This window comes from Doryrhamphus excisus, chromosome 11 (genome assembly GCF_030265055.1).
Source record: "Doryrhamphus excisus isolate RoL2022-K1 chromosome 11, RoL_Dexc_1.0, whole genome shotgun sequence".
NCBI lineage: Eukaryota > Metazoa > Chordata > Actinopteri > Syngnathiformes > Syngnathidae > Doryrhamphus > Doryrhamphus excisus.
The window spans coordinates 20187482-20214661 of record NC_080476.1 but is presented as its reverse complement, the minus strand read 5'-3'; the positions used below and the strand labels follow the sequence as shown (position 1 = coordinate 20214661).

The 27180-nt window shown below is 38.0% G+C and overlaps 1 protein-coding gene across 1 annotated transcript in view; it reads left to right on the top strand.

Moving 5' to 3' along the window:
- ccnd2a (cyclin D2, a) overlaps nucleotides 1-25528 on the top strand; it is a 32504-nt gene extending 6976 nt beyond the window's left edge. Inside the window, exons 3-5 of the mRNA XM_058087595.1 lie at nucleotides 3663-3822; nucleotides 16266-16414; nucleotides 24535-25528. Coding sequence (XP_057943578.1) covers nucleotides 3663-3822; nucleotides 16266-16414; nucleotides 24535-24708 — 483 coding nt within the window. The 3' untranslated portion in view covers nucleotides 24709-25528. The remainder of the gene's footprint in view (nucleotides 1-3662; nucleotides 3823-16265; nucleotides 16415-24534) is intronic.
- Nucleotides 25529-27180: the final 1652 nt, after the last annotated feature.

The window sequence follows — 27180 nt, the reverse complement described above, 5'->3', positions numbered from 1 at the left end:
TTTTGGCTGTCATGCAAATACAGGAAACAGAGATCAGCTGCTCGGTGCATGTGATTGCTCCTTTTTTTTTTTTTTTTGTCTCATCTTTGGTAAGAATTTCTTGTAAAGCGAACCGCAGTGCTACAAAGAAGGAAGTGGGTGACGACCTGCCACTCAGCACTCGGCTTTGCTGTGTTGCAAGCTTTTTTTTTGTTTGCAGGCTGGCTTATGAAATTGAGCTTTCCGACGTGTATCACGACAAAATTGTGTTGCATGGATGATGGTTGTGTTCTGACGTTGAGGTCATTTGAACGTTTTTATTAACGGAAATGCTGCTTTTTTCAAATTAGCATAAAAAAAGTCAATCATGAAAGATCGATAATGTATTTATTAGGGATGTCCCATATTGGCTTTTTTTGACAAAAAAAACGATATCACCCAATTGTCAAATTCCAATCTCGATATGTGTAACAGCCTTTATACAGTCTTTTCTAAATATCGGTTTCATCATTGTGAAAAAATCTGATACTAATATTGCATTTTTACGCCGATAATTATCAGACATCCCTAGAATTTATTCATACATTTTTGGAAAAAAGCATGAAATTCCGAGTCAAAGTGCCGAGGACGGACTTTGATTAGCTTTGCCAATTAGTTAGACCTGTTTGTTCAGAAAACTCAAAAGTTGGCCCCTACGTCCTTCAGCGGTCCAGTTGAACCAATGTTTGACTGAACCGCATGAGCTCTGTGACGGACGACTCGAGTGAACTGAATACCCGATTCATGGCAGTTCCGAGGCAGGTGACTCGAGGGAATCGAATCAGCATTAAAAAAATGAAAGAACCATGAAAGAGCGATAATGTATTTATTAGGGATGTCAAATATTGGCTTTTTTTGACAAAAAACGATATCATTAAATCGTCAAATTCCGATCCCGATATGTGTAACAGCCTTTATACAGTCTTTTCTAAATATTGGTTTCATCATTGTGAAAAAATCTGATACTAATATTGCATTTTTACGCCGATAATTATCAGACATCCCTAGTATTTATTCATACATTTTTGGAAAAAAACATGAAATTCCGAGGAAGGACTGTGATTAGCTTTGCTAATTAGTTAGACCTGTTTGTTCAAAAAAACTCAAAAGTTGGCCCCTACGTCCTTCAGCGGTCCAGTTGAACCAATGTTTGACTGAACCGCATGAGCTCTGTGACGGACGACTCGAGTGAACTGAGTACCCGATTCATGGCAGTTCCGGGACAGGTGACTCGAGGGAATCGAATCAGCATTAAAAAAATAGTCAATCATGAAAGAGCGATAATGTATTTATTAGTGATGTCCCATATTGGCTTTTTTTTGACAAAAAACGATATCATTAAATCGTCAAATTCCGATCCCGATATGTGTAACAGCCTTTATACAGTCTTTTCTAAATATCGGTTTCATCATTGTGAAAAAATCTGATACTAATATTGCATTTTTACGCCGATAATTATCGGACATCCCTAGTATTTATTCATACATTTCTGGAAAAAAACATGAAATTCCGAGGAAGGACTGTGATTAGCTTTGCTAATTAGTTAGCGGTCTAGTTGAACAAATGTTTGACTGAACCGGGTTTCTACGCATGAGCTCTGTGATGAACGACTCGAGTGAACTGAGTACCCGATTCATGGCAGTTTCTGATCGGACACCCCAGTCTTTAATAATCCTGTGCAAGAAAAGTGGCGGAATATTTTCATTCAATTGACAAAAAACAAAAAAAAAACAAAATAATAACACCGTCCGCTTGCAGGGTCAGCGGCAGCCATGTTGGAATATCTCATGACTGAACCCATGCGGTCTCTCGGAGGGACAAAAAATCAGCCGCATCCGTGGTCACAGTCACAAGACGGCAGTCCGGAACCAAACCGCTAAATGTTTTCCTAAATTAGTCACCGAGTCTTCAGTTAATCACCTCCTCCTCTAGGAAGCGAAAGTAACAATACACCCTAAGAGAAGCGAGCGCCACACCTAGTGTCACATCCCATCACATGTGTATCCTCCGCGTACTGTAACACTGCAGCGGCGTTTTTGTGTCATTAGCGGACGTTTTGGATGAATTCTAGGTCTGTTTGTTACTTGACAATGGTGCATTTACTGACATTTTCCCAATGACGTTGAAATATATTCAGTGTTTTTACATTACTTTAAACATTTGAGCATAGATTATACACGGATTCTTCCCAATACAGATCCCCCCCCCCCTGCTCACACATAGTGGAACCTCTGCTGGGCCCCTTTAGGAAAGTCCCAGATGCCAGACAGACAAGCAGGGAGGAAGCTACAGTTGTGAGGTCACCTGAGATGGTGACAATGCTCGTGTTTCTCGGTTCCAAGCTCAGGAAAAACACAAATATATTCGTGTGTTATTCGTGTTTGTGTCAGAAGAAAACATAACGGATTATGTTTTTTGATTTTTAGATTCTGGTTTGTAGCACCGATAACCCACATTGACTGTGACTTACTCATAAAAACTCACCGCCGAAATATATTAACTATATATACACACTACCGCACTTGCAATTTTTTTTTTTGCAAAGAAAAAAAAATTCATGCATTTCTCAAAATTTTTTTCCATTTCACAAACAATTTTTTTCCATTTCAAACAATTGAAATTAATCAGATCGGATCAATTTTTGCATAGAGGTCTACTATCAACAACTGGCTGCTAATCATTAAGTTAATCATTTGATAAGGCTAATATATGATTGGGAAAGCCATTTAAAAATCTAGATTAAAAAATCTAAACTAAAACTCAATCTAAACAAACTGGGTCTAACAAGTACAGAAAAACGCCGCACAACTGTGCAAGAAGACAAATATCTGAGCGTGTGTAGTTTAAGACAAAGTCGTCAATCACCAGTGTCAGTATCAACAGTGAAGGTCTAACAAGGTCAAACTGGTGTCTAACAAGGACAGAAAAACGCTACACAAATATCTGAGTGTGTCCCAAACTTTTGAGCGGTACTGTATATATTATATATTATATAATAATATTATATATATTATTAATTAAAAAGATTAAAAAGGTCCCTCTTCCCATACTTTAAACCAGCCGCTTGTTGCTAGGCAGAATTCACCAGCCTCAATAATAACTGTCCCACTAGACCAGGGGTGTCCAAACATTTTCCAAGTAATTAATATGCATATTCTATATAATATGACTGTCTAACTCGAAAATGTCCATTTTTGACACACAGAATGCTTGACTTGACATCTGATTTTTGATCAACATTTGCAATAACAGACTGCTTTAATGGTTAGCTTAGCCTTCTCTGTGCAGTTGCTGTTCTTCACACTAAATACATAAATAATAAAGTATAAAATGTACACTGCAACTAATAAAACGATAATGTGAGTTAGCACACAACTATGGTGTCCATTTTAGTGGAATATGGGCTACAAATGGTCCTCAAACCGCACTTTGGACACACTGCACTTGGCTGTTTGAATAAGACGACAACAGAAACAGGAAGTTAAGAAGGAAATGACTCATGAATATATATATAAAAATATTGAATACATATTCATTTTCAGATTGTTTATCACAGGAAACGAATGAAACGAAACAGCGCCCTCTATTGGCCGCAAACTGTTCCTACGTCTTCTTGGTTGTCTCACAATGTCCTCCGCCTTCAGGAATGGGAACTGGTGGTGTTGGGGAAGTTGAAGTGGAACCTGGCGGCCGTCACGCCCAACGACTTCATCGAGCACATAGTGAGGAGGCTGCCGCTGCCCGAGGATAAACTGACTCTTATACGCAAACATGTCCAGACCTTCATCGCCCTCTGCGCTACAGGTAGGACGCCGTCCAGCGTTGATGTTCGCTCGTTGATTCATGAATGGCGAAGTGATGGTGCGAAGGTCCGCGGTACCGTAACGGTAACGGGATACTTTTCCAATGTTGCAAGCATTCTTCCGTGAGCTCCGTAGTATACGTATCAAAGCTCAATCATTTGTCATGTCGCGGTGTGGTATGTGCGTCAGGTTTTGGAGACCTGTCAGTGGCATCCAGTGACGCTTCAAAGCGCACTCGGTTGAGGGGTCGAGCGAAGAGATGCGCGGCGTGGAGGCCGGCCATTGTCTCTCTGCTCTTGAGGTGGATTGTTCCCACAAGATCAAACATCAAGTGAGTCGTGGCGTTGGCGGCGGCGGCGTTGGCGGCGGCGGCGTTGGCGGCGTTGGCGGCGTTGGCGGCGGCGGCGTTGGCGGCGTTGGCGGCGTTGGCGGCGTTGGCGGCGTTGGCGGCGTTGGCGGCGTTGGCGGCGGCGGCGTTGGCGTTGGCGGCGGCGTTGGCGTTGGCGGCGGCGTTGGCGTTGGCGGCGGCGTTGGCGGCGGCGTTGGCGGCGGCGGCGTTGGCGGCGGCGGCGTTGGCGGCGGCGTTGGCGGCGGCGTTGGCGGCGGCGTTGGCGGCGGCGTTGGCGTTGGCGGCGGCGTTGGCGTTGGCGGCGGCGTTGGCGTTGGCGGCGGCTTTAACTCGATCTGTCCACGGATCTGGAGAGACGGTGCAGGATTTTTTCTGCCAATTCTCCGACGCCGTGTTTTCATATCGCCTTACCTCATAACTTCTCACGCCTCCCCGCCCCGCAGCTGGAGGACATGATAGTTTTCCCACGTTGACATTCCCTCTTTTGCGTCAGCTGAATTCCGCACGTTGAGAGGCTAATTAATATTAATAATGACTCTTGGCATTGATGACTTGTTTTTGTGTAGACCTCAAACAGGAATGCGTGTGCGTTGTTTTAAAATGGCATTTTTATGTCATTGATCTTTTCAAAAAATGTAAAAAAAATGCTAATTTGGAAAAAGTTAACGTTGGGAAAAACAAGTCATTCCGTGTGACTCGCCCACGCTTAAACGCTCCGGTGCCTGTAGATTCTTGTGTCATGACAGCATGTCAGCGATAGTACCTATTCTCAAAGCAACGTTGTGAAAGACTCAGCGTGCACTTTGGTCCGTCATGGCTTCATTCAGGGAGTGGAAGTGAATTTTACGAGCCCATTCCAACTGACTTCGGAGAAAGCGGATAGTCCTGGATTAGCAACAGGTCGTTTATTTATGAATGTGCTCCGCAAACCCGAAATAAGTGAAGAACAGGAGAAATTCACAAATTTTGTGTATCTGAAGATCTCCAGCAATCGGGAAGCCTGTTTAGTGCAGCATTCCCAGACGTACAATACCGCTCAAAAGTTTGGGATCACTTGGAATTTTTTTTTTTATGGCTTTTTCTTTCTGAAGTCCAGCATCCTGAAGTGGCCGCTTCACTGTTTGTGAGGCGTCTTTGTCTTAAACTACACACTCTGAGATATTTGTGTAGCGTTTTTCTGTCCTTGTTAGACCCAGTTTGTGCTGCTCTCTGAAGGGAGTAGTTAATTAGTTAGTTATTTTTAGATGGCTTTTCTAATCATCTATTAGCGTTATAAAATTATAAACTTAATGATTAGCATCCATACCAGGAGGACGTACAATACCGCTGAAAAGTTTGGGATCACTTGGAATTTTTTTTTTATGGCTTTTTCTTGGCAGTCCTGCCATGAAGTCCGGCATCCTGAAGTGTCCGCTTCACTGTTTGTGAGGCGTCTTTGTCTTAAACTATACACTCTGAGATATTTGTGTAGCGTTTTTCTGTCCTTGTTAGACCCAGTTTGTGTAGTAGTTAATTAGTGAGTTATTTTTAGATGGCTTTTCTAATCATCTATTAGCGTTATAAAATGATCAACTTGGATTAGCATCCATACCAGGAGATCGATGTAGATGATTGACAGCTGTTGATTGTAGTAGACCTCTATGCAAAAATGTACATCCTTCTTTGAAAATCATTTGATTCATTTTCATTGATTGTGGAAAAATGTATAGAAATTTTGTGAGGCATTCCCAGACGTACAATACCGTTCAAACCGTTGCCAGGTGACGACCCTGTGAGTTGTGCAGCGTTTTTCTGTCCTTGTTAGACCCAGTTTGTGCTGCTCTCCGAAGGGAGTAGTTAACAGCATGGTAAGAGATTCTAGTTTTAGTTTCTAATCATCTATTAGCCTTATAAAATGATCAACTTGGATTAGCATCCATACCAGGAGATTGATGTAGATGATTGACAGCTGTTGATTGTAGACCTCTATGCAAAAATGTACATCCTTTTTCATCATTTTCATTGTTTGTGGAAAAATGTGTAGAAATTTTGTGAGGCATTCCCAGACGTACAATACCGTTCAAACCTGTGAGGCAGAGTTGTGCAGCGTTTTTCTGTCCTTGTTAGACCCAGTTTGTGCTTCTCTCTGAAGGGAGTAGTTAACAGCATGGTAAGAGATTTTAGTTTTAGTTTCTAATCATCTATTAGCCTTATAAAATGATTAACTTGGATTAGCATCCATACCAGGAGATTGATGCAGATGATTGACAGTTGTTGATAATTGACATCTGATTCATTTTAATTGTTTCTGAAATGGAAAAAAATTGTTTGCAAAATGCACAAAAATGTGTTTTTCTTTGCAAAACAAAGAAATTTGCAAGCGATCCCAAACTTTTAAGCGGTAGTGTACGTAAATCCGGCCTTATCTGGTACGAATCTTCCAAGGGACAGCCTCAAAGTGGTGCTGAGGAGGCAAAGACAGCCCCCGAGGTGGATTTCCATTTGCAAGACAGTTGAGAAGAGCTCACCTGTGACCTTCCCGTGCCTTTGAAAGCCAGCATCCGCCATCACTCCCACCGCCACCGCCGCCGCCGCCATAAAACCACGGCGCTGTTTCCAAGAGAAGCGTAGAATAAGGCCTCTCCTAACTAATAGCTCCTCGCTTTTGATGAAACAGTTCCGTTCAGGCCACTCGGTGGGTTTTTGTCAGGTGGCGTAGGCTGGCTCTGTATTAATTAATAACACTGGCTGGTCCATTCAGGACTATGCAAATGCTCGGAGGGGCTCAGCTCGAGACCGGGAGCTCGGAGACAAAAGACATTTCATATGCAGAGCCGTGCGAGGGTCAGCGCCGCGGGGCCACTTGATAGGAAACGGCAGCCCTTCCCCTCGGGGCAGGCTGTCCCGGATAATAGCCCAGAAACAAGCTCATTAAGGGAGATTATGGACCTCCATTCCTGCACACGCACACCAAACACTCCTAGCTTCCTCGGCTATTCTTATTCAATTGGGCTAAAGTGGGAGAAGGGACGGGGTGCGCGGGGCACACACATGCACCCCAAAACTGACTGCGGTGGTTATGGAGCGCCATCTTCTGGCCACATTGGCTGGAATTATGACGTGTTTTTGGGAATAAACAGGACTGGGGTTCCACTCCGGACTGGGAAGTAACCTGGTTAGTTCCACTGAGAGGCACCACAACTTTCTTGTATAAACTTTATGAAGTCATATAAATATGCTTTTTTTTTAAAAAAAAAATCATCTACTGCAAAAAAAAATATTTTAATTTATAGAGTACTAAAACAGAATACTTAATTAGTACTTACTAGGATTTAGGTTATTGGCGACTCCAAATTTAGTGTGAATGGTTGTTTGTCTATATGTGCCCTGTGATTGGCTGGCCACCAGTCCAGGGTGTGTCCCGCCTATCACTCAAAGACAGCTGGGATAGGCTCCAGCATACCCCTGATCCTAGTCAGGATAAGCGGCATGGAAAATGGATGGATGGATGTACATTCATTCATTTTCTACCGCTTATGCTCACAAGGGTCGTGGGGGCCTCTCACTCAAAGACAGCTGGGATAGGCTCCAGCATACCCCCAACCCTAGTCAGGATAAGCGGCATCGAAAATGGATGGATGGATGTACATTCATTCATTCATTAATTTTCTACCGCTTATGCTCAAGAGGGTCGTGGGGGCCTCTCACTCAAAGACAGCTGGGATAGGCTCCAGCATTCCCCCGACCCTAGTCAGGATAAGCGGCATAGAAAATGGATGGATGTACATTCATTCATTCATTTTCTACCGCTTATGCCCACGAGGGTCGCGGGGGCCTCTCACTCAAAGACAGCTGGGATAGGCTCCAGCATACCCCCAACCCTAGTCAGGATAAGCGGCATCGAAAATGGATGGATGGATGTACATTCATTCATTCATTAATTTTCTACCGCTTATGCTCAAGAGGGTCGTGGGGGCCTCTCACTCAAAGACAGCTGGGATAGGCTCCAGCATTCCCCCGACCCTAGTCAGGATAAGCGGCATAGAAAATGGATGGATGTACATTCATTCATTCATTTTCTACCGCTTATGCCCACGAGGGTCGCGGGGGCCTCTCACTCAAAGACAGCTGGGATAGGCTCCAGCATTCCCCCGACCCTAGTCAGGATAAGCGGCATAGAAAATGGATGGATGTACATTCATTCATTCATTTTCTACCGCTTATGCCCACGAGGGTCGCGGGGGCCTCTCACTCAAAGACAGCTGGGATAGGCTCCAGCATACCCCCGACCCTAGTCAGGAGAAGCGGTATAGAAAATGGATGGATGGATGTACATTCATTAATTCATTTTCTACCGCTTATGCCCACGAGGGTCACGGGGGCCTCTCACTCAAAGACAGCTGGGATAGGCTCCAGCATTCCCCCGACCCTAGTCAGGATAAGCGGCATAGAAAATGGATGGATGTACATTCATTCATTCATTTTCTACCGCTTATGCCCACGAGGGTCGCGGGGGCCTCTCACTCAAAGACAGCTGGGATAGGCTCCAGCATACCCCCGACCCTAGTCAGGAGAAGCGGCATCGAAAATGGATGGATGTACATTCATTCATTCATTTTCTACCGCTTATCTTCACAAGGGTCGTGGGGGCCTCTCACTCAAAGACAGCTGGGATAGGCTCCAGCATACCCCTGATCTTAGTCAGGATAAGCAGCATTGAAAATGGATGGATGTACATTCATTCATTCATTTTCTACCGCTTATCTTCACGAGGGTCGTGGGGGCTGCTCACTCAAAGACAGCTGGGATAGGCTCCAGCACCCCCGTGACCCTTGTGAGCATAAGCGGTCAAAAATGAATGAATATATGAATGTACATCCATCCATCCATTTTCTATGCCGCTTATCCTGACTAGGGTCAAAAGTATGCTGGAGCCTATCCCAGCCGTCTTAGGGCGAGAGGCGGGGTCCACCCTGGACTGGTGGCCAGCCAATCCCAGGGCACATATAGACAAACAACCATTCACACTCACATTCATACCTATGGACAATTTGGAGTGGCTAATTAACCTAGCATGTTTTTGGATTGAACTCGGGTCTCCTAGCTGTGAGGTCTGCACGCTAACCACTCGACCGCCGTGCAGCCTGGATGGATGTACATTTAGAAGTAATTGTATTGGACTGTGTATTGTATTTCGTATTTTCTTACCTGTAAATCGATGTAAATTTCCCCGCGGAGCGTTATCCATGTATCGGTATCGGTGGTCCTCGATTTTATCTTTTATTACTGACTCAGGAGTTAGTTTTGGAATTAACTCTTTAGTTTTAGGTGTTGTCTCGGTAAGTTTTTGCCTGAATACCTTTTAGCCCCACAACGTGGGCAAACTTGCCCGTGCAAATATTTTTGAGTGAATCATGACCAATCTCAGTGGAGCAGAATGCTGTCGCCATGGCGATGGTCATCACAACATCCCCGAATGAATGATTCATCTCAGATGCGGTCAACGAAAGCGTCTTTATCATAAAAATGCACTTCATGCTGGATGCGTCACAGCCTGAACAAATTAGCCGCCTCCTCCCAAACGTCAACGATACGTGGGAGGGTGTCCGGTGCGGCCATATTGGCGGCACATGAAGCAGGAAGTAGCTGCATCCCTGCAGTGTGACAAAGTGTGTGAATCACAGAGAGGCATGTCCTGAGTTCCTCCATCAGCAACCACTGAAGGTCTTGCGGCGAGCTGACTAACGGCAAAGGCACAGCAGGAATTTAACCGTGGATGTTGCTGATTTCCTTGTTTAAAAAAAACGGATCCATGTTTCCTGTTTCATGTGGAGCTTTTATCATCGTTAGTCTAAATTAGCGGTGACCAAGTTGTGGCCCTGGAGACGTTTTCAGTGAAAACTCAGCAGTTATTTTGCTAGAATAAAATGAAAATATATATAATATATGTAAATATATTTAGAATTGTGTCCTGTTTAAATTTAAATTTAAAAATGGCCATTTTAAACACATAGTTGCAAATTTTAATTTTAATTTTAATTTTAATTTTAATTTTAATTTTAATTTTAATTTTAATTTTAATTTTAATTTTAATTTTAATTTTAATTTTAATTTTAATTTTAATTTTAATTTTAATTTTAATTTTTTTTATTAAAATAAAAATAAAAATTTTAATTTTATTTTTTTTAATTAAAATTAAAATTTGCAACTATGTGTTTAAAAAGGCCATTTTATACAGTATTTTATGAGCAAAAAGGTAAATGAAAAAAAACGATACATAACAGGACACAATTCTAAATATATTTACATATATATACATACGTATATATACATAAATATATACATATGTTTAAATTTAAATTTAAATTTAAAATACTGTATAAAATGGCCATTTTAAACACATAGTTGCAAATTTTAATTTTAATTTTAATTTTAATTTTAATTTTAATTTTAATTTTAATTTTAATTTTAATTTTAATTTTAATTTTAATTTTAATTTTAATTTTAATTTGCAACTATGCGTTTAAAATGGCCATTTTATACAGTATTTTATGAGCAAAAAGTTAAATGAAAAAAAACAATACATGACAGGACACAATTCTAAATATATTTACATATATATATAGTATACATATATATCCATAAATATATACATATGTTTAAATTTAAATTTAAAATACTGTATAAAATGGCCATTTTAAACACATAGTTGCAAATTTTAATTTTAATTTTAATTTTAATTTGCAACTATGTGTTTAAAATGGCCATTTTATACAGTATTTTATGAGCAAAACGGTAAATGAAAAAAAACGATACATAGCAGGACACAATTCTAAATATATTTACATATATACATATATATACATAAATATATACATATGTTTAAATTTAAAATACTGTATAAAATGGCCATTTTAAACACATAGTTGCAAATTTTAATTTTAATTTTAATTTTAATTTTTGTTTAAAATGGCCATTTAATACAGTATTTTATGAGCAAAAAAGTAAATGAAAAAAACGATACATAACAGGACACAATTCTAAATATATTTACATATATATACATATATATACATAAATATATATATATAAATTTTAATTAGTAATCCTGATAAATTCATTTGAAAATTAAAAAATTAAAAAATTAAAAAATTAAAATTAAAATTAAAATTAAAATTAAAATTAAAATTAAAATTAAAATTAAAATTAAAATTAAAATCCTGATAAATTCATTTGAAAACTGTAATCAATTTGATAAACGTTTAATAATAATAGTTATCGCAAAAGCGTGGGGATCCGCCGTACGTTATTGATCCGCGTGTCCACCTGTTGCCCACCATATGTGCCTTGTCTCAGAAATTTTTGTAAAGCGTGCGTGACTATATTATTATTCATTCATTCATTATTATTATTATTCCAAAATGACAGTTACATAATCCCAAATGCGGGATGAAGCATGACTTCCAGGCTGTTTTGCATTATTCCTAATGGGATTATGGAATCTAATCCGACGCCATAATAACGATAGTTGCCATCTTAATTAGTATTTGTGCTAAACAAGGTAAATAATCATACAAGACCTCGATTTATTGCGTTGGAAAAACAGCCGAGGTGTTGAGAGGCGAGTTTGGGATTTTCTTCCAGTTTCTTTGGCCGTTGTTCAAGTCCCCGAATTTCCTCGTCGGCCGTGTATAAGTTGCAGCCACCCACTACGCGTGCGCCGTGTCGGGCGGCAGACGATGTGACCAGAGGCCAGAGAGCACGGCGTTTATTAGTATAGAGTCGAGGAGAAAGGGCCATTGACGGGGGCTCCGAGAGGCGTGCGGGCCAGACGAGGCAGCCGCCGCTTTACACAGAGCTTCCCGTCGCGGGCGTCGCCACTCGGCGACATATACACAGTCGATTCTCGACAGCAATATCAATGAGTTGATACTAAAATACGAGCATTCTTCATCTGCACGCGTGCGTTCTTGTTTGTTGTTGTCTTGTCTGGAGGGCGAAAAATCAGTAAAAAAAAAATCAATGTAGTTTCTGTCAATCATTTCTCGCCTGTCAGTCTACACTCAAATCACACATGCGGTAAATCCATGTATGTCTTTGTCCTTTTACCCCCCTCCCTTGGAGAAAGTTACGCTATTACAGCGGTGATGTAACTCCGAGGGTCTTTGTCTGCTCTTTCCTCTTGGCTCCGGGTAGCCTTTAATAAATCTGCCCCCCCTTTGGCGGAGCCCCAGCGGCGAACACAGGGGTGTATAATAAGTTCATTTATTTGTCAACACCGGGCCCCCAAGATGAGAAAGCGCCTGGTTCTGCATGCTAAAAAGGCAGCGAGGGGGCTATCAAAGGGCCCACCTCTTTGATTCCAGGCGCAGGGAAAAAAAAAAAAAAAAAAAGGAAGAAAAATCGTCTTCAGAGCCATCGCATGCCGTTTGCTTTGCAATTGAATATGGCAATATGTTAATGCGAGGGCGGCCTCCGCACCCCCCTCCCCCCACACACACCCATAGGTGGCCCAGGAATAGAGGCGTACTTGTGGGGGGGAGAACTGGAGGCGAGGGTCACCGTAGGGCGACTCTTTTCTTCCTCCAAAAAGGGTCTAGGACTGGAGACTCTCACACCGGACCAGAGACGTCGACCCCCCCCCCCCCCCCCCCGTCTTTTCTCCTTGTCGCCGTTCTGTCCATCCCACCTCCTTCATCTTCCTCTCCCCCCCGTTGACCCTTTGACCTTTCCTCTGTCCTGCCACGCTCTTTGTTCGATTTCTGCTTTCTGAATTGCTTGTCCACCGTGCAGCCCAAAGAATCACATATGAGGACAAATAACGTCATTTTAATAGCAGAAAGTTGAAATATTAAAGTTTTTTTAAAAGATACTTATACTCAAAACATGTTTAGTCAACATAGTAATAACACGGCTCGGCAAGTACATTTTGTTAGAGTTATATTTTCAGTCCATATGTAGATGTTAACATCGTTTATATTGTTTGTATCGTTTTTTTTTCATTTACCTTTTTGCTCATAAAATACTGTATAAAATTGCCATTTTAAACACACAGTTGCAAATTAAAATTAAAATTAATGATCCTGATAAATTCATTTGAAAATTAAAATTAAAATTAAAATTAATAATCCTGATAAATTCATTTGAAAATTAAAATTAAAATTAAAATTAAAATTAAAATTAAAATTAAAATTAAAATTAAAATTAAAATTAAAATTAAAATTAAAATTAAAATTAAAATTAATAATCCTGATAAATTCATTTGAAAATTAAAATTAAAATTAATGATCCTGATAAATTAAAATTAAAATTAAAATTAATAATCTTGATAAATTCATTTGAAAATTAAAATTAAAATTAAAATTAAAATTAAAATTAAAATTAAAATTAAAATTAAAATTAAAATTAAAATTAATAATCCTGATAAATTCATTTGAAAATTAAAATTAAAATTAAAATTAATGATCCTGATAAATTAAAATTAAAATTAAAATTAAAATTAAAATTAAAATTAAAATTAAAATTAAAATTAAAATTAAAATTAAAATTAAGATTAAAATTAATAATCCTGATGAATTTATTTGAAAATTAAAATTAAAATTAAAATTAAAATTAAAATTAAAATTAAAATTAAAATTAAAATTAAAATTAAAATTAAAATTAAAATTAAAATTAAAATTAAAATTAAAATTAAAATTAAAATTAAAATTAAAATTAACACGCTCTTTGTCCGATCTCTGCGGCTGAATTGCTATCAGCCACCAAGATGGATGCCGTGTCTCTCAATCTGAAATGAGGTGATGACTCCGAACAATGGAGTCGAACTCTTCTGCTTTCCGCCTCTTTGCCCCGCTACTCTATTAATATGCTAAAAGATAGCATTGCCGCCAACGTGACAAAGCCTGGGGCATGTGTGTCATTCAGTGCCCCCCCCCCCCCCCCCCCCAAAAAAAAATCCCATCTCCATGTGCTTTTTCCAAAAAGAAAGGTAGAAGTTGAGCAAGACGTACCAAAGAGAATAGCGCCAATGAGAGACAGTGATTGTGTTCTCTCTACCCCCCTTCGGACCCCCCCCCCTCACTCGCGCCTGTATGCCAGTCGCCTTGCCTTTTCGGGCTTCTGGCCCGTTCACAAGCTGTCTCATTTGCATTATGAATGACAGTGAGGGGAGCTAACAAGGTTATTGGTCTTTGAGACGCGCGCCTGTGACCACACGTGGAAAAAAAGGACCTACAGCAGCGAGCGTTGGCAGACGCACTGAGCCTCTTTATTCCTCCCTTTTCCGAGCGCTATGGGGCTTTTTATTTTTTCAGCGAGTGCACGATTTACTCAGGAGATGGAAGAAAAAAAAGGGGGGCCGGCCTCGGGGGGTTGTGAGGGATTGGGGTTTTGGGGAGAGGAAGGGGGGCAGGTTAGGGAGGGCGGCTGCTTTTCAGCTCCTTTACAAGCCAAGTGAACCCTCATTATCCGGGCTGACGGTCATTAGCGAGCGCTGCGTCGGGACCGGGCGCAATAGAACTGACTGCCGGATTACCAAATCGTACAGTATTGTCTCCGGGGAAACACATGCCTGTACTCTTTTTTTTTTTTTTTGGGAGGGGGGGCATAAAATGACATTTTTCTATAATCCTCCAGTAAAGACACAGCTGTATCCACTTTAATTGCTTGTTTGAAGTAACAAAAACATGACTAAAATGTATTTGTGGCGGACTGAATGAATCTGTGGCATGCCGCCGCACTAGTATTTACTATAAAAATTGCAAAAAAATCATGTTTTCAATGCCAATTATGAAGTTTCATCAGAGCTTGAAAAAATATCATTTTGGTCTTAAATATCAACTGACAATCATACAGAAAAATATTGTACATTAAATATTCATATACTATTCTATAATCCTGCAGTAAAGACACAGCTGTATCCACTTTAATTGCTTGTTTGAAGTAACAAAACCTATTAAAACGTGAAAAAAATGTATTTGTGGCGGACTGAATGAATCTGTGGCATGCCGCCGCACTGGTATTTACTATAAAAGTTGCAAAAAAATCATGTTTTCAATGTCAATTATGAGGAAAAATTTAATCAGAGTTTTAAAAAATATAATTTTGGTCCTAAACATCAACTGACAATCACACAGAAAAATATTGTACATTAAAGATGCATATACATTCTATAATCCTCCAGTAAAGACACAACTGTATCCACTTTAATTGCTTGTTTGAAGTAACAAAACCTATTAAAACATGACCAAAAATGTATTTGTGGCGGACTGAATGAATCTGTGGCATGCCGCCGCACTGGTATTTACTATGAAAGTTGCAAAAAATCGTGTTTTCAATGTCAATTATGAAGAAAAATTTCATCAGAGCTTGAAGAAATATCATTTTGGTCCTAAACATCAACTGACAATCATACAGAAAAATATTGTACATTAAAGATGCATATACCATTCTATAATCCTGCAGTAAAGACACAGCTGTATCCACTTTAATTGCTTGTTTGAAGTAACAAAACCTATTAAAACATGACCAAAAATATATTTGTGGCGGACTGAATGAATCTGTGGCATGCCGCCGCACTGGTATGTACTATAAAAGTTGCAAAAAAATCATGTCTTCAATGCCAATTATGAAGAAAAATTTCATCAGAGCTTGAAAAAATATCATTTTGGTCCTAAACATAAACTGACAATCATACAGAAAAATATTGTACATTAAAGATGCATATACATTCTATAATCCTCCAGTAAAGACACAGCTGTATCCACTTTAATTGCTTGTTTGAAGTAACAAAACCTATTAAAACATGACCAAAATGTATTTGTGGCGGACTGAATGAATCTGTGGCATGCCGCCGCACTGGTATGTACTATAAAAGTTGCAAAAAAATCATGTTTTCAATGCCAATTATGAAGAAAAATTTAATCAGAGCTTGAAAAAATATCATTTTGGTCCTAAACATCAACTGACAATCATACAGAAAAATGTTGTACATTAAACCAATCATGCTAAAATTGTGAGATTTATGAGCAATCCAATGCTAAGTCATACAAATAAACAAGAAGTGAAAACGTCGTTTCTACACGTTGGCTCAATTAACCTTTGTTCCTCTCGAACAGATTTCGGATTCGCCATGCACCCTCCATCCATGATTGCCACGGGAAGCGTGGGGGCAGCAATCTGCGGCTTGCAGCTGGACTCGGTGAACCAGTCCCAGTGGGGGGACAGTCTGACAGACCTGCTGGCCAAAATCACAAACACAGAAGTGGTGAGTTCATGTACTCGTTTTATTTTCATTGATCATTTGGAAAAAATGTGTGTTTGGGGGGGTGGATATGTCAAATATGGCGTCTCAAGGCACATATTTTTGATCATTTTCTTCTCTTTCTTGATATTTCATCATATTTTATCAATATCGGACTATACAGGTAAACATGTACCATTGTTGTAAAGTTTGAATCAGGGGTTCCCAAACTTAATAATAATAATAATTCTTATAATTTATATATTTTTTATAATTTAATGTATTTATAATAATAATTCTATTATTATAAATGATAAATGTAATAATTATTATTATGTAATTATTTATTTAATCATATTAATAATAATAATACATTTATTATTAATAATAATACATTCAATAATTATTGTTATTATCATTACTATTATTGTTGTTATTATTAATTATTATTATTGTTAATAATGGTTATTATTAGTAGTAGTATTATTAGTACTGACTGTATAAACTGTATAAGGTTCCTCAAATATTGTGACAAGTCGATAACACTCAATAGGTTATTACTATAAATATATATTTAAATCACGCAATAAATATTTTACAATAAAAATAATATTTTCAAAAATTAATCACATTTTTAATGACCTCTTGTGGCCCACCTGCAGTACCACTGCAGCCCACCAGGGGGCCGCAGCCCACACTTTGAGAACCATTGGTCTAAATAATAAATATTTACTTCTAATGTTTTGTCACCATTGTTTGTGATATGCTAAATATAGTTTGGTGTCCATTTCTAAATATGTGATAGTACAGTAGTAGTAATAGTAGTAATACGTGCAACATACCTGTACCGGTGTTAGCGACATGTATTCTAACACCTCTAACACCTTACACTTAGCATTCTAATAGCATTGTAAACAAAGGCTGCATGAAAAGTTTGTGAGTATGTTTATTATTATGATTTCCAATGCTGTAGAACTGCGTTGCATCATCCTGGGAATTGTGTAATATTTTGGTTATTTAGCTACATAAGATTGGCGGGTGAATATATGGAGGTTCTGTAATTCATGCGATAATCTTAAGTCATGGAACATTAGTTTCCTGCGCGTTGGGCTTTTTGTCATAAAGTTGACTGCTAGCAAGCGGCAGGTTTTCCGTCGGAGTATAAACAATCCCGGGAATGCTGCTGTGGTGGGTAAGACGAGTCCAAACAGCGGCAGGACCGTTAGCAATACCTGGCATTCGTCATGTGGCGGCCCGTCTTGACGTGCTCGGAACACCTCGCTCGTATCGGTAAAGGTAGAGTCTGACACGAGTAAAATATGATTGGTTGAGTTGGTTTAAAACATGTGTTTTAACCACAAATAAAAATTTAATTTAATTTAATTTAATTTAATTTAATTTAATTTAATTTAATTTAATTTAATTTAATTTAATTTAATTTAATTAAAAATAAAATAAGAAATAAAATGTAATTTAATTTAATTTAATTTAAAAAATTAAATTAAATTAAAAATAAAATAAGAAATTAAATTAAATTAAATTAAATTAAATTAAATTAAATTAAATTAAATTAAAAAAATAAACATAAGAAATAAAATAAAAAATATAAAATAAAATAAAATAAAATACATAAATTTTACACGAGTAAAATATGATTGGTTGAGTTGGTTTAAAACATGTGTTTTAACCACAAATAAAAATAAAATTAAATAAAATTAAATTAAATAAAATAAAATAAAATTAAATTAAATTAAATTAAATTAAATTAAATTAAATTAAATTAAATTAAATTAAATTAAATTAAATTAAATTAAATTAAATTAAATTAAATTAAATTAAATTAAAAAATAAAAAATAAAAAATAAAAAATAAAAAATAAAAAATAAAAAATAAAATAAAATAAAATAAAATAAAATAAAATAAAATTAAATTAAATTAAATTAAATTAAATTAAATTAAATTAAATTAAATTAAATTAAATTAAATTAAATTAAATTAAATTAAATTAAATTAAATTAAATTAAATTAAAACATAAAAAATAAAATAAAATAAAACAAAAAAAACAAAACAAAACTCATGTGGACACTTCACGGGGGGCAGATAACTGCACACCCCAAACCCTGCTTTGTTAAAACCTGACCCAAAGTGAGGATCAGGAGGGGCGGGGCGGCGGGACCAATCAAGTCCTCCTTTGGGCCCTTAACGCGTCACTGCTGGAAAACATGGCTCCCTCTGGCGTGTGCCGTGTGAAGTCTCGCTCACCGGCGGAGGAAAAACAAATAGTTTGCCTCGGCAGCACAGGACCTCAGTGTGTTTAGACTGCACGGTTCAGGACATGAGGGAATTAAGTCGCTCTGTGGCGCTATGATCAACTCCCCACATTCCTGGATCCAGACAAGCCGCGCTTTGGAACTCCGGGCTGGAGGCGAAGCCGAGGGCACCTTTCCTAATTCAACATATATGAGGGACTTAAGTATGAACCGCTTAGAAGCTAGCCAAAAGCAAACATATTGGCTATGTTTTGCTTTGTAAAGTTACACAAGAACTTATCAGCTTTAAGGAATATGAATTTATGCTAATTAGCTTTATTTTGACGTCTTTTTGAGACTTTTCAACAAAAGTGGATCCAGGTAATAGTCGGGGTCAACACCCAAGGGCCACCTCCGTGACAATTTAGACTGCAGTCACCAGGGTGGTAGTTTGAACCCAAGTCCAAACGTACACATAAGTTTGTGTATTTGTGTTTTGGCCAGCGAGAGAGTAGCGCTAAAGCTAGCTAAAGACTGAGGCCAAATGTGAGGGGAAAGTTGCTGATGTCGCTGCCAACGGCATCACGGCTGAGGCCGACTCCTCCCGGCACCCTGCTGGCATCGGCGTGATCCTCAAGCTGCGGTTTTCCAATGGAAATGTGACAAGGCGCGGTCACTACCTTGGGCCCGCTGGAGGAATGTGCTCTGCACACACAGAGTGTTGCAGGGGGTGCTGGAGCCTATCCCAGATGTCTTCGTTCGACAGGCGGGGTACAACCTGGACTGGTGGCCAGCCAATCACAGGGCACATATAGACAAACAACCATTCACACTCATCACATTCATACCTATGGACAATTTGGAGATGCTAATTAACCTAGCATGTTTTTTTTTGTGGCGTCATTAGGCCTATTTTAAAATGTTCTTAAGCCCCCCCTAAATAATTTGATATTTTTTATTGATTTTTTTTTCATAGATTTTTTTTTTTTTTTTTTTTTCTTTTACAAAAAAAAATCTTTGACAAATTGTCGCAATCCTGGGCTGGCCGCCAGCCAATCACAGGGACAAAAAAAAATAATGGGATCAAACATAGCATTACTATATGAGTGGAAGCCCAGAGAATTAAAATAATTAGCTGGTAGAATAAATAATAATTAATTATAATAATAATAAAATATTTTTTTATATTTATATTCTTATTCCTTATTTTATTTGTAATTTTTTCCTTATTTTTTATTTTTACTTTCTACAAAATTCAATTTTTTTTGTATGAAATACAACGACAACAAAGGCCATTCTCATTCTGATTTCATAGCACAAAAACCTGCACATTTAACAGCACGTGACCTCTTATAAGTGTAAAAAGAAGTTAACCATTGACACCAAAATAGTTGACTTTTCATTAGAAATAAGTTACTTTATGCCGCATGTCCTCACTAGAGTGGTGGTGGTGTGCTGGAGCCTATCCCAGCTGACTTTTTAACAAGAGGCAGGGACAAAAAAATAATGGGATCAAACATATGAGTGGAAGCCCAGAGAATGAAAATAATTAGCTGGTAGAAAAAATAATAATTAATGAAAATAATAATAAAATATTTTTTTATATTTATATTCTTATTCCTTATTTTATTTGTAATTTTTTCCTTATTTTTTATTTTTATTTTCTACAAAATTCAAATTTTTTTGTATGTAATACAATGACAATAAAGGGCATTCTCATTCTGATTTCATAGCACAAAAACCTGCACATTTAACAGCACGTGACCTCTTATAAGTGTAAAAAGAAGTTAACCATTGAGTTTTCATTAGAAATAAGTTACTTGATGCAAAAAGTTCGGTCACGGCATTTTGTTCTCGATCTAGTCTCCTTACCGAGGCATTGGAGGCCGCCATTTTTAAAAATATACGTTCAGTTTTATTTAAGTTTCCCATTCATAGTCTGCGGGTTGTCGTGCGTCTGCATGCTCACCCCGCCTTCGACCATCCAGTCGGCACTTGAAACACATTCCACGGCTTCACGCATTTCTTCCTTTTTGGTTTTGTCTGTCTTCACGACTTCCCAGTGTGACAAAAGCCGCCCAGGAATAATGTGCATGCCTTGTCACAAAGATAGATTCTTACAACATGATGGATGCTTGACGTGGGTGGTGGTGGTGGGGGGACGGGGGCGGGGGGCGGAGACTGTCATGTGTCGTCCAGGTTTATTCTTCATCTCCAGACATCTTCACCGCTGTTGGTCCTCGCCGGGCAAGCACCTTGTCTGCAAACACTGCTGATGTTTCCAGTAGTCCCACATTGAAGCCATTAAAACCTTCTCAAATAAAGCCTATAAGACTTGGCAAGTTGTCGGACTCGCCGCTTTAAAGCGCGCCCGAGACTGTGAGAGCGTCTTATTAGAAGCGAAGGCATGCATTCTTGCGGTACAACACAGGCAGTTCCTGTACATGTTCAGAGCTTTGCTTGGTTTTCTCACAGGAATTGAGATTTTATGACTATCGGGGCACATGTTGGTGGGCAAAGTGTGGGTGTGGGTGTGTGTGGGTGCACAAATACCTGTGTTAGTGGTCCCTTCAGAGAATGGAGGCTGGTCAGGTGACCGGTGTGGGCAAAGTATGGCCTCAAAGCATGCTGGGTAGAGTTAAAGAGTTAAAGCAGGGTTGTCCAAACGGTCAGGCGGTCATTTGTGGCTTGCAGACACATCAAAATATCATTTTGTTAAAAAAAAAAAAAATCTGGAAAATCATGGAAAAATCGTAGTAATTTTACAAGAAAAAAGTCAGTATAAGACAAAATAATAAAATAATATATTAAATATATAATATATATAAAAATATTATATATAAAATATTATATATATTATATTAATATATTAAATATAATAATGTATTTTTTCACATTTTTGAAAATTAGGTTGGGTAATAAATTCTAACATTGGATTAAAATAAAAAAACTGGAAAAAAAAATCTGGGAAATCATGGAAAAATCTGTAATAATTTTACAAGAAAAAAGTCAGTATAAGACAAAATATTATTATTTTGTATAATAATATAATATATTAAATATATAATACATATAAAAATTATATATATATATATATAAATATGATATATATTATATTAATATATTAAATATAATAATATATTTTTTCACATTTTTGAAAATTAGTTTGGGGAATAAATTCTAACATTGGATTAAAATCATATTATTGCTGGAAAAAAACATGGAAAAAAATCTGGAAAATCATGGAAAAATCTGTAATAATTTTACAAGAAAAAAGTCAGTATAAGAGAAAATATTATTATTTTGTATAATAGTATAATATATTAAATATATAACACATATAAAAATTATATATATATAAATATTATATATCAAATATTATATTAATAAAAACATATAATAATAATATTTTTTCACATTCTTTGAAAATTACGTTGGGGAATAAATTCTAATATTGGATTAAAATCATATTATTGCTGAAAAAACAGCAGAAATGGGAAAAAAAATTGCTGTAATTTTCTGAGGATAAAGTCCAAATATTACGTTAAAAAATTTGTAGTCTAATGCAAAAAAAAATCCATAGTTTTACTAGATTAAACCCATAATCTTACAAGGAAAAATATGTCATTTTAATAGCATAGAATTAAAACATTAAAGAACAAATGTGTTAATTTTTTTAATTCGTAAGAAGATGAGAAACAAATAAAATGTTGTTAGCACGTAGCTAGCCACAAAATAATAGTGGTTTAACTTTCTGTGGCTGTGTTGTGGTGTTACTTTGTTGCACCGTGAGTAAGGCTGTCATATTCAACTCCATTTTTTTGATGTGGTGAGTCAAAAAGTTGGTCTAAAACGTCAATCAAATAATAGGAACAACCACCGATGATGACAAATAGTAGACATTTATTAGTTGGGGTTACTTCAAGCTGCTCGGGAAAAAAGCAACTCCACCGCCAGCACATTGTCCTCTATAAATAGCCGTAAAACGAGTCTGGAATTCAGACACGCTTTTTGGCCTGTAATATACGGCGCCGGCCGACCTTTGACATCACGACCTTTTGTCAGGCTCCTGAAGAGCAGCTCTTGTCGTGAGTAATGTGTAATTTCATCCTGGCCCGGCGGCACCGCAAACCAGAACACAGACTCAAACTGTGGCCCATCAGGATTAAATTAGCTGCAGTTGTGTAGGTTGAGGAACACAAGCAGCTTTGGTTGCTGTAGCATCTCACCGCCACTAGAGGGCAGTGTTGTGCATTGGCGAGCTTAGTGTTTTGCTAACACTGTATTCAACACACACACACATTTTCTACCCCCCCACTCAGGACCATCCATCACAGACGGATATGAGGGCTCAGTGCTTGCTGAGAGGCTGCTCTCCCAGGTGGGTTCTCACATTGCGGCGGCTGCCTTTGATTGTGAAAGGCGAGCCGGGCCGGTCTCACGCGGATCCCCCCCGCAGGCAGGCAGGCAGGCAGGCAGGCACAAGGACTGGCTCTCGTTAAAAAGGCCCCACCTTTGTGTTTCCCACAGGAGGTGGATGTCATTAACATAGCTTTAGTACTACCTGTGTTTTCAAGGAGGCTGGAGGTGCTGGAGCCTATCCCAGCTGTCTTTGGGCAAGATGTGCGGTAAACCTATGGACAATTTTGGAGTGGCTTTTTGTTTTTATTCATTCATTTTCTACCACTTATCCTCACGAGGGTCACGGTTGGTGCTGGAGCCTATCCCAGCTGTCTTTGGGCAAGATGTGCGGTAAATCTATGGACAATTTTGGAGTGGCTTTTTGTTTTATTCATTCATTTTCTACCACTTATCCTCACGAGGGTCACGGTTGGTGCTGGAGCCTATCCCAGCTGTCTTTGGGCAAGATGTGCGGGGTAAATCTATGGACAATTTTGGAGTGGCTTTTTGTTTTTATTCATTCATTCATTGATTTTCTACCGCTTTTTCCTCACGAGGGTTGCGGTGGTGCTGGAGCCTATCCCAGCTGTCTCCGGGTGAAATACAGGGTACACCTATGGACAATTTTGGAGTGGCTTTTTGTTTTTATTTATTCATTCATTCATTTTCTACCACTTATCCTCACGAGGGTCGCGGTTGGTGCTGGAGCCTATCCCAGCTGTCTCTGGGCGAAAGGCGGGGTACACCAATGAACAATTTTGGAGTGGCTTTTTGTTTTTATTCATTCATTCATTGATTTTCTACCGCTTTTTCCTCACGAGGGTCGCGGGGGTGCTGGAGCCTATCCCAGCTGTCTTCGGGCAAGATGCTTTTTGTTTTAATAAAAAATAAAAAATAAAAAATAAAAAATAAAAAATAAAAAATAAAACATAAAACATAAAACATAAAACATAAAACATAAAACATAAATTAAAAAATTAAAAAAAAAAAAAACAAACACAAAAACTAATAATAAATAATAAATAATAAATAATAAATAATAAATAATAAATAATAAATAATAAATAATAAATAATAAATAATAAATAATAAATAATAAATAATAAATAATAAATAATCCCTCGTGAAAACACAGGCTTCTGTTTTCACACCAAGCAGAAACTCGGCCGCTAACAGTGATCTGTATCTAATAAATCTATCTAATAAATCTATTATATTAGTGTCTATACAAGTGAATATAAGGCTGTGAAGAGGGTTGTAATAAATAAAAAAATATATAAATAATATATAATAAATATATATATATAATATAATAATATATAATAAATATAAATAAAAACTATATTTCAAAGGTCATAAAGAGGTTTTCTGAGCTCTAACTACTAAAGTATTGCATTTATAAATATTCTGATTTTGCATAAATTGACTGATGTTTTTTTGTGTGCGGAACCAATTGACTTACCCGATTTCCCCGTGTCTCCGTGTGGCTGCAGGACGTTCTCAAAGAGTGCCAGGAGCAGATCGAGCGTTTGTTAAAGACTAGCCTGCGTGAAGGCCTGCAGCAGCAGCAGCAGCAACAGCAGAGCCAGAGAGGCCCCAGCAGTAAAGGCTTGGACGAGCTGGACCAGTCCTCCACCCCCACAGACGTCCGCGACATCAACTTGTGAACCACCAGAGGGCATTGTTGCGCAAGGATTTACAAGAAGAAGAAGAAAGAAAGAAAGAAAAAAAAAAGAATCATGGAAAAAAAAAAAACTTTCTTAAAAGCAGAAAAAAAGAACAAAAAAACAAAATGTTAAAAACACAAGCCCTTTAAAAGAAAAGAACAATGCTTGCTAGTTTTTTTTGTAGATTTTTCTGTTCTTCGAGACAAAAAAAAAAACACCTGCCCATGAAATATCGATTTTTTTTTTACGAGTCTAAAAACGATGACGCTCCACGGTGCCTTGGATACACAGAAGGGAAACCAATCATATTTTTGCATTGTATAGAATGCGTGTTATTAACTTATATTGCAACCATAGCTGGTTGGCACAATGTTTTTGCGTTGGTGGCATCAAAGTACGGGCTTCGTTTCTTCTCTCCCTCTCTGTTGTCATATTACGTATACTCATTGCTATCTTCAGTAAAAAAAAAAAAAAACGGCGAGGAAGCCTTGAAAACGTCGGTGGCTCCCGAATCCCGGGAAGAGACAGGATCCTTTGAATACATCATAGTCATAATATTATAGTCGTAATATTATTATTGGACATATTTTGAGTAGTGAAGATCAATAAGCTCGTCAGTCAGGCTGCTTATGTGTGCGTGTCTGTGTGAAAGGGATCCTGTATCGAAATTAGCAGTAAGGCGTTTTTTTGTCGATGTTTTGTCGCCTTCGTTCATTAGCGTAGCGACGACTGTTGTTGGCTAGCAATGAACCGCTGCACCGACTCGGAACGAGACAGACGCTTTTTTCTCTAGAACAGGGGTGGGCAAACTTTTTGACTCGCGGGCCGCATGGGGGGGGGGGGGGGGTGGGGGGGGTCAGACTATATATTTTTTACACATAACAGTCCACCTGGTATTATTGTATCTGTAAAATTGTCATGCAATCTGCTATTATTATTTATTATTTTATATTTATATTTAAATATTTTAAAAATAATAAAATATTATAATAATTAAAATAAAATTAAAATAAGAATTATTATATTATTATTATGTAAAATATGCAAATATAACAATATTATATATAATTAATATAATAATTAGCATTAATATAATAAATATAATAATCATAATAGTTATAATAATAATATAATAATTATTATTTTAATCTTTATTATTATTATGTGCTTGTGTCTCTTTTTTCAGGAGCACTTTGTAAACAACACACCATGTCAAACAACGAGTTGAGTTTAAATTAAATACTTTTGAAAGATTGGGCGGGCCGTATTCAAACACTTGGCGGGCCGGATGTGGCCCCCGGGCCGTAGTTTGCCCACCCCTGCGTCTAGAAGAACCTCCGTTCTGCTAATAATGGCGTTTTTTTTTTTTCCGAGTACCCGGAACTCTACGGCGTGTTAGAGCACATTCAAACGGAGCACAAAGGATGTTTCGTTTTATCGGGAGGGAAGCGACAGGGTGCGGAGAGAATGGGAAAAAAAAAGATGGATGCATGAGTACAGGGGAGGGGGGGGGGCATGCTGCTGATGTACAGCCGGCGGAGCTGGATAATGAATAAGACGGACGCCCGACAAGAACTTCAGAGAGATCGGAACGTTTTGTGTGGGATTCTTGTATTTTGTGTAGATAATTGATGGTTGCTGAATAAGGAACTAAGAGCAGATCTTGGAGGAGTGCAAGATGACGTCGACGGGTGGTTTTTCCAGCTCCCCTATATATGATTTCAATGGCAAAGCACTTTGAGAACATGCTCCCCAGGAGATGCGTCAAAATGGTGGTGATTTGGATTTGGGCGGGTGGGCGGATGGGTGTTTTTTTTTTGGATTTTTTTTTTTTTTTGGTTTACTTTGTAGGGCTGGTTTCCCAATCACCCCCCCATGTCAAGCAACGGTCGTATAAGGACATTCCAATCAAAAAGAACATTCCTATTCAAGAAAAAGACCAATGTGATATACATATAAGGAGCGTGTCCATTTTTCCCAGGATTGGAACAAAAAAAAAAAACACACTTCACGTACACTGTCAAGACATGATTTTTTTTTTTTTTTTTTGTACTTGAATTATTCTTTCTATTTATCTGCATCACAGCCACACGGTGGAGTCACAAGACATGGCGGCGGGTGGGGGGACGTGTGGTTGTAACATCCGATATTTGCACATGTTCTTCAGAGGCCAATGAGTTGTTTTTCTTTATTTTATTTTTTTTTACGTTTCCAAACCATCACAAGTAACGTGTGTCGCAGTGGCTGTTGACTTTCTACGGTGCTGGCTTGAAATGTCGAATGTTCACGAACGTGTCGTGTCGTGTCGTCGGTCGTTTTTGAGCTTTGCTGCTTGGGATGATTGACGAGGGGGGGTTAATCGGGCTGTTTTTTTTTAACACCACACATGCTTAGGGAAGTCAATTATGTATCGAAAAACATTGCTGGTTGTCAGACTGAAGCGAGTGTGTGTTTTTTTTTTTTTTTTAGGTA